The sequence below is a fragment of the Barbatula barbatula genome (assembly GCF_947034865.1).
Source record: "Barbatula barbatula genome assembly, chromosome: 5".
Lineage (NCBI taxonomy): Eukaryota > Metazoa > Chordata > Actinopteri > Cypriniformes > Nemacheilidae > Barbatula > Barbatula barbatula.
Window position 1 is genome coordinate 18,518,993 of NC_136769.1, and position 12,877 is coordinate 18,531,869.

The following is a 12,877-nucleotide window of genomic DNA, read 5'->3' on the forward strand; positions in this document are numbered from 1 at the left end:
ACCCAGGCTTAGTTTTACTCTAGCATAAATCCATTTTCATACATCTTTTTGATACATTTATCCACGACAGGTCTGATAGATGCCGTTTCGCACCGTGAATCACAAGCTTGCGCTGAGACAAACCTCATATGCCGATATGGCTCTGCCAAGTTTGCTTCACCTTGCCTTCACGCTGTTATGGCTGCCACCAGAACATACGGCTTTCGTGCTGACATCACCATTTGTTCATAAACCTCCTCCTAAGTACCTACTACCCCTGATTTCTGATTTATGACTTCGTAACTAAGAATGCTTCCTTAACACCACACCTGTGAACTCATTACGCTAACATTGTTATCCAACAGTGACCTGGAGATCTGGAGCACAGTTAATGTTTTTAACGCTCAATCTGGGTTGGGGGAGCCAAAGTAATGCAGAATGGAGATAATTGATTGTGCTTGGCATCTCCGTGGTTACGGTTGCCATGGCTGTGCCGCATCTGACTCCGCTGTGTGTGTGCAGGACGAGAGGCCAATTAAAACTCCGGAGGTTGAAGAGTTTAGTGATGACCTTTACAGGGATCAGAGTGATGAACTTTTGGTCTCCACGGTAACAGTCGGCCCCAATATTACAGATTATCAGGTATGTGATATGGTGCAAGGCTTGAAGTATAACATTTTTAAGGGGTAGAACCCTGACTAGTGGTTTTAAAATGTTTTGCGTGTGATGTATAGATCATGGAGTACGATGACTTTAGAAACAACTCGGACAGCCTCGAGCAGGTGTTTGAGGAGTATGAAGCTTACGAGGACCGTTTTGACCAGGCAGAGAGGGAGAAAGCAGTTACATGGGACGGACAGGTAGAGATTTGCTGTGTATTGCCACAGGTTAATTGGTCAGTTAACAGTTAACCACTAACACGCAACGGGTGTCCTGTGTATTCCAAACTGCTGTGACCTAGAACTGATCTTTTTTCTGTTCTTCCTCTTGCAGGGTAGAGGATTTGAGAAGGGACAGAAGGGAGAGCCAGCTGTTGTTGAACCAGTGAGTGATGAAGTGAAATACACAGAAATACTGATTTGTTTTGGCCTTTGTGTATTTACATAATGTGTTTTATATTACCAGGGCACATTCTTCAAGGGACCTCCCGGACCACCGGGACCGACAGTAAGTGTTGTTTACAATACTGCCATCACATCCCTGCTGAAAAAAATTGAAACCCAATAGAAACCATCAAGGAAATTTGAATGATTTTCATTAAAATTCCATAATGAACCATTTGCTTTTTCCATTAAAACCATTACAAAATTATTATTTTTGTAGTGTGTTTTGGCATCACTCCAATAGGTGTTCTGGTGATCGATGTTTATTAATCACCATAATGTTGTTAATGGTGATCCCATCTGCCAGACAACTTCCCACCAATAGAATCCCTCACATACCAGCAGACACCATCATAGTTTACATTAAGATCAATACAATTCCCATGATATCCATTAAATCCATAACATTTTCTATGTTGTTTTAGGCAGGGTTCCCTGAAATTTTTTTTTGGTGTTATTTGCAGTTTTTGCAGTTCTTTTTTTGTTCGTTTGACTTAAAAAATAACACAAAAAATGTAACAAAAAAATATTTACTGTGGGCAAAAACTTGCTCAAATGAACAAAAAAATATTAAATACATCATATTAGCTTTTTCAGTATTGTTTTTTCAGCCGGGATATAGTATAATGCTTTGTTTAAAAAAAACTTTCTGTAAGATTTTAGCTAAATCTAAAACAATTCAATGGGTTTTATATGAAAGCAGACCAAATAAAATGTTCAGATATCTACTCCAACTTATAAAATGACGTTCTCTAGAGAATTATTGTGGAAATGCAGGGTTTTATGTAAGCTAACTGCATATAATGTATAAGATAATGTTAGGTTCTATATTCAACTAAAACATATTATTTAAATGGAAATACATAAAAAAATCTTTATACTTTAATTTGTGTCTTTTAATTTAATCTTCCAGGGCCTTCCTGGCATTCCTGGCATCACGGGCCCTCCGGGACCCGGCGGAGACCTAGGTGATAGGGTAAGTGTTCCCATTATCACGTGACCGGGTTTGAACCCTGAACAAGCAGGACAAATCCACAGAGACAAGAGAGGATATGAATGGACTCAGGCGCAGATGGAGCAAACTTCCCATATGATTCAGAGGCGCTCTAAGGGACCACCAACCTCCACCGAAACCTTAGGCATCAGGGAGCCATGACTCATCTCACAGTATGACCTAATTTGTTCTGGACAGTGTGTCTGTTCGTGTAGGTTGACTCACTCTTTATACGCCTTCCCTTAGCAGGGCGAAAAAACAGACTACCGATTTCCAACCGCTGTAAAGAACCAAAATTTATCAATTACCTCTGACAGTGGAGATGAAGATAGATCATTCCTCCATCTCCGCTCAGTTAAACGCCTCTGATCGCTTGTGTATCAACTGTGGGGTGTCAGCTTCACCAAAGAGTTGAGTTTAAGTAAGAGCATCAGACTTGGCTGAAAAACCGTATCCACTTGAGATGAATGGCCATTTTGGCTTTGTGTGTTTTTAGAGGGCTTATAACATTTTGGAAGCAGGAAGCCAAAGCGATTCATATTTTATTTTAAAGATTGAAGAGCTATGTTGTTCAGAGAGGACCGATGATGGACAGCTTTAATAAGCTTGTATTTAACGCTGTAAGCAGGGCATATGAGCATGTTATGCTTTGATACAGCAATAACGTATAAAGCACAACGCTAAAAATACAGAAACTAAATTAGTCAAAGTCACAAATTCCACCATTGAGACCTACAGTATTTCTAATACACTCCACTTAACCTTGGTTTTGCTATGGTAACCATAGTTTAACCATTGTACTATATATCTATAGTAAATTCGTTTTAATGGTACATTAGTGCTCTCATACACCGATCTGCGCTGTCAATGAATTGTGCTAACAAGATCTCCCTCCAAAGGGTCCTGAGGGACGTCCAGGCCTGCCCGGTGCTGACGGGATACCGGGTCCTCACGGCACTTTGTTGATGTTACCCGTAAGTTATTCCCTCAGTAGTGGGTTAAAAGCACGTGCATACTCATTAGCAGGACTTGCATCACAAAACAGGCTTCAATAACATATTTTGGCCACATGGTGGAGCTGTGATATAGTCAGATCTAGATGCATCCTGTACATGTATATCTGTTAAACAAATAGCATAATCAAAAAACACTCACCCTCATGTCATTTCAAACCTGTGTGACTTAATATGACTCTATTTTGAAAGAAACGATGGCGACCAAACAACATCGGCCACCAACGACTTCCATTGTACGCACACAAAACCACAGAGGCATTTCTCAAAATATCTCCTTTTCTGCTTCCCAGAAGAAAGAGTCACACAGAGATTTTAAACAGCATGCGGGTGAATAAATGATGACAGATGTTTTATTCATAGGTGAACTGTACCTTTAATGTGTGTATACTATCTTTTCAGCATAGTGTGGACATTTTGTTATGTATATTTATTGCATATTTCTTTTTGCCTCTCAGTTCCAGTATGGAGGAGACTCTCAGAAAGGACCCGTGGTATCCGCTCAGGAGGCGCAGGCTCAAGCCATCTTGCAACAGACCAAAGTAAGACCCAAATTGTCTTTGGCACTTAAGCGTAACTGCACGACATCTGTGGCCTTTTTTCATTTAGTGGCACTGCATAATCAGCGCTGTGTGCTAATGCAAGCATTACTGTTGCTAATGCACATACTTAACTTAAATGAACTCATAACCAAGTATTAAATTGAGCTGCATTAGTCGTCCCACGGCATTTGAACGATACCTTGAATCCTGCAGCTTGTGGAGGAGAGGTGTGCTATTACTTCTGAGAGTGTGGACTGAGAGTTATAGGAGTTTTTGGCTGGCGTACAATAAAACAGGCAAAAACACATAAACCTCCAATATAGGAAGGTACCAGGGTAATATCAAGGGATAGGCTTGGGTTGTTTTTAAGACCTGGGGCAATACGTAACCACCTAGCAACCACTTAAAATAACCACATAGTAATCAACTATAAACCACACTTAGGACAATGAGTTTGATTCCTATAGGCAGAGCAAAGGTAATGGGTTCGAGCCCCAGGGAACACACAGACGGATAAAATGCATATCTTGAATGCACTGTAAGACACTGTGGATAAAAGTATCGCATAAAAGCATAAAATTGTACATGAAAAATGTAACTGCACTGTACAGAAAACAATGAGGTTTGAACAAGTAGCCACCGGCAAGTCAGATTTCCGTGGACAATGGATAATATAAATAAATGTCCTAATGCAGGCTGAAGATGAGAGGAAATCTGAAACTGTTCCTGTCTTTTTCTCTGATTTTAGCTCTCACTGAAAGGCCCTCCAGGTCCATTAGGTCTCACGGGGAGGCCGGGTCCAGTGGTAAGAAACCTGGTTTTCATTTCTAGTTTGTTTTACTTTCGGCTCTGCTTTAAATTCACATTGTTTGGGGCTATATTGGGTTCGAACTTTCTGTCTTTGAAATTGTAAAAATATATGTTTGTTGCAGGGTCTTCCAGGTCCCAGCGGGCTGAAAGGGGACAGTGGAGAAAGCGGGCCTTCGGTAAAGTAATGTCCTTTCATATTTCCTTTTAACATTAAGAAAACCTTATAAACCCACCATCTCTGTCTGTTGTCTGTACATTGTTTTAAGGGTCCACTTGGATTACCGGGCCCTGCGGGTCTCAATGGAAGACCAGGAAAGAGTGTAAGTGTGAACATTATCTATATCAGTGTCATCAGAGGTCAGCGGTGGTGCATTTTACTTAAACAAATTAACATCTTTATGAATACGAAATGAATTGGGCAAAATGTTTTCTGTTTTACCTGACAGGGCCGGTCAGGTTCCGATGGAAGTCGAGGTTCTCCTGGAGAGGCTGGAGCAAAGGTTGGTCTTATTATAACAGACAGCGCACCATACTGATAAGAACCGTGAATTTTTGCTCATTGATTTGTTCAGTTCCAAAAAATCCAATGGCGATATAGTATTTAAAAATTTGATGGAGCCCCTGTCTCTTTGGGCCTATAAGCAACCACATAAAACTCCCTAGCAACACCCTAGCAACCAACCAGGCTAACCTAGCAATCTTGCTGATTTCACTCTTAATACCCTAGCAACCACCCTTGATGTGATTTGTTGAGTTTTACATGGTCAGAACCCTCACATCTTCTACAGCAGAATCAAAATGATGAGGTTTTTTTTGTCAGGGGTTAACTTCAGCACGCCTCTTCACAAAGCGCATATAAAACGGTCAAAGCTAACATCTTAAACGACCACAGCAAACTGAAACGTTCAATTGGACCCAAATGGTTTCAGTTGTTGGAGGCACATTTTGCTATTGAAAGCCGTGTTGTATTGTGTGAACTTGACAATAGAGAGCATTCATCCCTGTCCAGCTGCGGGACCCATCAGTAAATAAATCACATAGAGCTGTTTAGCACAACAGCAGTGTGTGTGATGAGAAAGTGTGAGGTCCTCCCATGGCTCTCTGAGTCCCGGCACCGGATGCTGAGAGGCTGAGATTCGTAGCAGATGGGAAGGATCCTCTGAGGCGGCCTGTCAAACCCTGCCACATGCCACACAAACACCTCTGCCCCATAGTCACTGCTTGCATTTGTGTGTTTGAAATTGGCTGCGTTTACACTGCGCAGCTTCATGCAGAAAATATTTTTTCTGACGGTTTATGTTGAGTTAAAAGAGAACTGGCAGCCTTTACTTTAACAGCAAGATGTGGTCGTGGAGTAAGGTTATTATGTAAGCAATAGGGTTCCTGCAACCCCTCAGCCGTGATTTATTCACAATATAGCAATATCCTTGAGTACCTTATTGTTTTTGTAAAACAGCTACCGCACAATACAAATGTTATCAATGCAACTTTCATAACGAAAATCACTTAAAGCCTTCATTCCGGTGAATTTTTTTTCCCTGATCAGCTCTGAACAGTAACTGAACAGTTGCTGAATGTGCTGTGCAGTGCTTAATCATGAATAAAACATACAGCCGCTGAGACCATTCCATATTTTCATTTAATCAGCATTTATAGGTGTATTGTGGTCATTTCAGTCCATTATCTATTGAATTTCAACAAAATCAAACCTCAGAGGTGCTAAAAAATCATCCAACCGCAATGTGATCGTGGTTATCACATAAAAAAACTTTTCAAAATAAATGAACACATGTTATTGTTGTTTTGCTTAAAAGTGAATATGAACTTGTTTTCTTGTAGGTTTTGATGTCTGAAAAATACAGAGCATCTTTTCTCTCGTTTCCATTTTGCGCAAATGGAAACAATGTTATTATTTGAAATTTGGGAGAAATATTGTTAGAAGTTCACAGAATGAAACAAAAAATTGAATTTCGACACATACCTATAAATAGTAAATTCATAGAAACTTAAAATATTTTTTGAATGGTTTCAAAATGATTTTCGCGGCTGTATATATTGATCAGAATCAAGAACTGGAACTAACTTTTCTACAATGTTTTCTAAAGTTGAAACTAAAATTTGTAAAACATTTCTGTAAAATTAAATCAAATGAAATACATTTAAGCATAAAACCTGAAATACGTAATATGGGGTGACGCTACCAGAGAAGAAAGTGAATCCATTTATGATAAACATACAGATATTTTATCAATAAATATGTATAATGGGACGATGTGTCCGGAATGGTTAACATTTCTGTCTACACACAGTATAAATTTGAATGTTTGGGTATATGCAATAGCAAGTAACATCTGATATTCAATTACGAGTATTAGTTCAGTTCAGACATGCAGTTTTCCTATTTTCCAGTTTTCCAAGCTTTGATAGTTTCAATATGGCGGATATATATTACATAAAATGTACTTTTGGTTAGAATGTGAATATGTGAATATTCGTAATAATCAAAGTCACGTTCTTTCAATTCCCTCTATCCTCTCCGGGACACACTGGAGATATATTATACTGCCTTTTGGTAATTCTGCGCTGTAATTTCACGAAATGAAGAATTATTATTCACCTCCATCACATTATGCTAAAATATGTGCGCGGCAGCCTTTATTATATCGCAAAAATTGATGGATCAGTGAGACACTTGCAAGAAGATCCAATATACGTCAGATACTGGGGAAAATATGTGCAGTAAGTGCAGCCGTTGCGGAAAGGCCTGAGTTATATTTAGTTGATGAAGCGTACTGGGCCAGTGTGTGTTTAAAAAAGGTTTTTTGTCAATCTTGCTCATGGATCTTTGTCTCTTTTGCAGGGTGACAGGGGCTTTGATGGACTACCTGGTCTTCCCGGGGACAAAGGACACAGAGTGCGTAGAGAACAGAGAACCGCTTAATCAAATCACACAGTCTGTTTACTGTTCAGTCAGGAGTGGACTTGCCTAAACGCTTTGCTTTGACCGTAATAGGTCCTCTGATCAAATTCTGACTATATTTTGCGGCGTGTCTCGTTTGTGATTTTTATCTGAACGCTCCGCAGGGAGACAGAGGGAAACCTGGACCCCACGGTCCACCTGGAGAGCACGGTCAAAAGGTAACCCAGATTTGCTTTTCTTCCGTCCTTTATTTCGCAACTTTTCGAGTCATTCATCAGATGACTAATAATCCGTTTAAAGATCCCCTGCACCGCCCCAGGTGTGTACTCACAAATCGCATGAAAGAGTCACGCCGAGCATCGGGTGGGATGTTCTCATTATGCAAAACGGAAAAATGTATGCAGCAACCATTAGCATTGATCGCAGCTTTCAAGAACGACACAGAACCAGAATATTTTTGCATATATACCAAATCCCGCCTGACAGAAAATGATTGTATAGTGCAACCAGTCCGAGAACCGCAATGCTGATTTTCGTTTTCGACAACAGGGCTCGGACGGACCCGTCGGACCGATAGGACAATCGGGAGAACCTGTGAGTGACACAAGCCGACCCGCAGACAGTCAAACATACACACACAAGCTCAAACACACAGGTCTTTGACATCCAACGGGCAGCTCCGTGTCTCCGCCCGAGAACAGGCTGATTAACGGTGGCTCAAGCTCCATTTACGTCTCGGCAGGTGAGTTGTGATCCGTCGGGGGCCCGGGCTGTTTAAATGGATCACCGGGAGCAGTAAGGGACTTAGCGTGGAGCGAGCGCTATTACGAAGCCGTTCCCGCCGAGCTGAGAGGAAAGAGAGAGAGATAAATGTGGGGATGGAGATAGATGAGCTGAGAGATTGGTGAAGGGAAAAGAGGAAATTCTGGCCCGCGTGATTATATTTCCATATCAATCACCTCCCTGGAGATCACAGATGTGCCTGTGGAACAGGTGGCTTGGCCGGTGTACAAAGATCAAGGCTGACAAAAACAAAACACACACACACAGATGTTCACAAACCATCTCATATACCATCACTAACAAAAGTCCTGAATTCTCATAACACCTTAAGTCATTTACTGTGATTCAATCATTAACACGTGTGACCTTATGTTAATTGGAGTTTATAATTCGTTTCTGATTGATTTTCTTTAAAAGGGGCCCAGAGGACTTGTAGGGCCGAGAGGACCACCAGGTCCACCTGGACAGCAGGTAAGACAATCATCCATTCTTCAAAAGGAGAGTTTGCACGTACAACGTGCATAGAGATGCATCCAGACATTCGACTGGGAAGGTTTTTTGAATTCATGTTTTGTTTTACTTTTAGGGAATTCAAGGTGTGGATGGCGTTCAAGGGGCAAAGGGCAACCTGGTGGGTCTATTGAGATTTTCAATGAAGTTCACAACACACGCGCTGTATCAAACAACGTCAGCCAAGTTTGACGAGGTTGTTTTAAACAACGTGCCAGATGTTGTAAGCTGTAGCAAATGAGAAATCACCTAGAGGATCGGGTCACTGCCAGCTCTTGAGAGCTACAGTATAGAGCAAAGTGACCTCAGGTGTATGAAAGGCTGTATTAATTCAGTCTTCAAGTCATGTCAGGATGCAAATTGGTCATTAAAGAAAAGAAGAGAAATGTCACAGTTGAATACAAGATGTATTGACAGCATATGTGGCGTGTTCTCGACTACCACAGAAAATGATTTTTGTGGAAACAAAATTTTTTTTTGACATAAATCCATGAAACGGGAGTTTATGGGGCACATATTTCTGTTGTGAGCATGTAAATGATTTCGATGGAAAATATCTGTGAAGATTGCCATAATATACTGTTCATTTAACCAGTTTATGAGGCGACACGTGACAAAACTGGATTTCCCAGTGTGAGAGTGAAATATACAAGATAAAGCAGCAATTAAACACCTAATGTGCATTCTTTAGCCCTTAATTTGCTGTACTAGCATTTCAAATCATCTATCTTGGAGAATATAATAGAGTCAAAATAATATGAAATCACCCCATGTGCTGTTTCACTTCTGATGACATATTTTTTCTTTTTACAGGGACCACCAGGAGAACCTGGACCTCTAGGTCAACAGGGCAACCCAGGTGTACAGGTATGCATTCAACTCTCATGTGCCAACACATACAGTATTTATCAAATGAAATTGTTGACTACATGTTTTTGTTCTTTATTTCAGGGCTTCCCTGGTCCACAGGGTCCTATAGGCATGCCAGGAGAGAAGGTAAGCACAGCTTTATTTGAGTATTAAAGCACTAGCCTTTGACCCTTGGAAGATGAACATCTTAAAAGAAGTGTTGAGTGTGGCCAAGTGAGCGTCATACTCTGGGCACTTTCATTCAGATCTCCAGAGGAAGCTAGACAGATAATCAATAGAGAAACTCAACACACACAAATACAGAAGTACACACACACGCACACACACCTTCAGTTAAATGTGTGCGAGCATATTAAAGATTATGGATTGCAGTTAACAAGCTGGGTATAAAAGACGCTTTGGTTTGTGGTTTGGATCAGTGGGGATTCAGTATTGAGCTGAGTGAGTGGGGAGAGAACGAGAAATTGTGTAGGATCGGCCAAATGTTTGAAAATGTCCTAATATAGTGGAGTATGGAGAGAACATTTGAAATGATCACCACTATTTGAAATGTTCGGTCTAATTCATATTTAGCTTTTTGTAATCTCACCATGTCAGTAGGTTTATATACAGGGTTGGATAATCATAGGGTGTTGTAAATATCAATATTTTAGTAAGAAAACCATTGCATTTATTTGAAGTTATCAGTAATATAGCTTCTGAGATCTTTGAATGCATTTTCTGTTTATAAACAGGGTCCGCAGGGAAAACCTGGCATGCTGGGGCTTCCTGGGATCGATGGTCCTCTGGTAAGTCTAACAATCAGAGTGTTGTTTTAAGTTTTATTGTAATTTCCTTATAATTGCATTATTGATACTGTATATGTGACCCTGGATCACAAAATCAGTCTTTCTTTTATCAAATGACCTGCGGTGCACGCGCTGCACTATTTCGATCTCGATGCGGCACCGACGCGCCTTGAAAAATGTGCAGATAAATAAAACGTGCGATAGCACGGCAACATTTTACTTAAAAGCCAAAAATACATTGTATGGGTCAAAATTATGATTTTTCATTTATGCCATAAATCATTTGTATATTAAGTTAAGATCACGTTCCATGAAGATAATTTGTAAATTTTCTACCGTAAGTATATAAAAACTTTATTTATGTGAGTTGATGGTCTGCTACAGTGGCCCTCATGGACATTTCGTAATGTTTCGATTTTTTGCACCCTCAGATTCCAGAGTTTTAAACGGATGTATCTCCGCCAGATATGATCCTATCCTAACAAACCACACATCAATAGAAAGCTTCATTACACAGATTTCAGATGATGTAAAAATCTCAATTTCGAGAAACTGACCCATAAGACTGGTTTTGTTCCAGGGTCATGATTTACTACTGTAATTAATAATATTAGTATTTTATAATTTTTTATATTTTTGATTGTAGTTTCATGAAAAATCTAAATTGAATAAACAAAATGTCCACAGACTGAAAACGGCTCCATAAATTTGTTTATATAAAAGCAATGTTTCGACCATCAGGTCTTCGTCATTTTAATTTAACTTTAGTCTAAAAAACACATAAAAAAATATTTTTGTAAAATCCAAGCAAAATCAATTAAACATCTGTTTTTAGTTATTATTACTAAAACAACCAAACTGCAAACTACGCAATAAAACAATAAAAACCATGATAACAGAGTTATCCGTTTTTGCTAATAACAAAATTATTTGTTTGATGTTTATGTTGGTATAGGATACATTTATTTTTATTTAAGCCTATAGTTTAAATATAAAAAAATCTGATATTTTTGTGGCTCATATTAATACAATAATAAATAATTTGAAATAATTGTGTTGAAATAAAGATTAACATTTTCACGTTTTTCAAATCATTTTTAGGGCAATATTTGATTTGATTTCAATAAAACGTTTTAACTGTTTAGTTTTTTGTAAACGACTCAACTTTGAACCCATTAAATGATTTTCTTTAAATAACAAGCGAATTTCACGAGCTAAGACTGTAAACGTTCTGAATACATTTTTACAGCACTGATGTTCACTCCAGCTCCTTGAAATTCTGCTGAAAAACGATAATCCAGAGTCCTCAGACCAGTCTTGGCCTTTCGTGTTGGCTCATTAGCTCTCTCACAGAAACAGGATGTCCCCTAATCAGCCCGCTGTCATGCTAACACCTGGTTATTCTGTTCAAATCACAGGGTCATCCAGGAAGAGAGGGACCCCCCGGGGAGAAAGGACACCAGGTGGGTTGCAATCAAGCAAGCACACACACACACTGCTCCACTGACCTGAATAAGCTGTGAAAATCTGAAGAGGAAACGGAGAGTGCCAAGTCTCTAAATGCGGCAGTACACTGAAAGCGGTGCCCTGACAGTTTTCACTGTCCTCTTGTCATAGGCGCTCCAGCTGCACTGCTGAATTATCGCCGTTCACAAAGCGGGCGGCACGCTTTTATGCGCGAAGGCCATCACAGTAATTGCACACTCGAATCAACCCATCGGCATTGTCTGGTCATTGTTTTATTTTCACTGCCGAACCTTCACGTAATGTCATCGCCATCGAGCGTTCATGAAAACATATTGTCAGGCACACGACACCATAATAGTTCAATCATACACTAATAACGGGGCATTGATAGTTCAATGGTTTCCCCAACGTTAAACTGACGTATCTCTTTTATTCAGGGTTTATCGGGAGCGCATGGGCCGATTGGATATCCTGGACCTCGTGGAGTCAAGGTGAGAGTGTTTTAACATCACAGGTTGTCCAGTTAGCTTCAAAGCCACGCTGGTCTGGTGCGGTGGACTTTTTGATTGACAGTCTGACTGTGGGAGAATGGCAGCTGACTGGCACAGGTAGATCAGTTGAATTCTCCCTGGAAAACCTTGACAGGCCGAGGAGCTCGTGACGGACAGTCAAAACGGCTACAAGGAAGAAAACGAAACCCGTCTGGGCTTGTTTGTGTCTGATGCCTTTCAGAATGCAGTTGAAGAACTGAAAAATGACTTTTTGATTGTTGGCAAAACTACTGGCACATAAATCTGCCATGATGGTGTCCTCCAGTATACTCTTGTCAATCTCTATATTAGTGACTCTCTTCTGGAGGGTGACAGGTCTGTTCTGAAGTAAAACATATAGTGAAATGTATGTCTATATATGGATAGTTGGTTTTATGAACTTTTAAAAGGGAGTGAAGGTGCTGTGCCTTTGTCTAAGGTTGTGCATCAAATCCAACGCATAATAAAGATTTTGACACCAAGTCCTTTGGAAGATGCAAATTAGGCAGATGCCAACATGGAGGCGTTTCTCATACGCCGATATTCAAAAACGGTGAAGGAAAAAAAA

At 40.0% G+C, this 12,877-nt stretch overlaps 1 protein-coding gene across 1 annotated transcript in view; it reads left to right on the top strand.

The window, feature by feature from the left end:
• col5a3a (collagen, type V, alpha 3a) overlaps positions 1-12,877 on the top strand; it is a 55,699-nt gene that overhangs the window by 21,880 nt on the left and 20,942 nt on the right. The window contains exons 7-27 of the mRNA XM_079457750.1: positions 502-621; positions 714-839; positions 973-1,023; positions 1,105-1,146; positions 1,996-2,058; positions 2,976-3,050; positions 3,548-3,631; positions 4,380-4,436; positions 4,564-4,617; positions 4,708-4,761; positions 4,888-4,941; positions 7,302-7,355; positions 7,526-7,579; positions 7,911-7,955; positions 8,562-8,615; positions 8,731-8,775; positions 9,468-9,521; positions 9,606-9,650; positions 10,259-10,312; positions 11,731-11,775; positions 12,217-12,270. Of these exons, the coding sequence (XP_079313876.1) occupies positions 502-621; positions 714-839; positions 973-1,023; positions 1,105-1,146; positions 1,996-2,058; positions 2,976-3,050; positions 3,548-3,631; positions 4,380-4,436; positions 4,564-4,617; positions 4,708-4,761; positions 4,888-4,941; positions 7,302-7,355; positions 7,526-7,579; positions 7,911-7,955; positions 8,562-8,615; positions 8,731-8,775; positions 9,468-9,521; positions 9,606-9,650; positions 10,259-10,312; positions 11,731-11,775; positions 12,217-12,270 (1,284 nt within the window). The remainder of the gene's footprint in view (positions 1-501; positions 622-713; positions 840-972; positions 1,024-1,104; positions 1,147-1,995; positions 2,059-2,975; positions 3,051-3,547; positions 3,632-4,379; positions 4,437-4,563; positions 4,618-4,707; positions 4,762-4,887; positions 4,942-7,301; positions 7,356-7,525; positions 7,580-7,910; positions 7,956-8,561; positions 8,616-8,730; positions 8,776-9,467; positions 9,522-9,605; positions 9,651-10,258; positions 10,313-11,730; positions 11,776-12,216; positions 12,271-12,877) is intronic.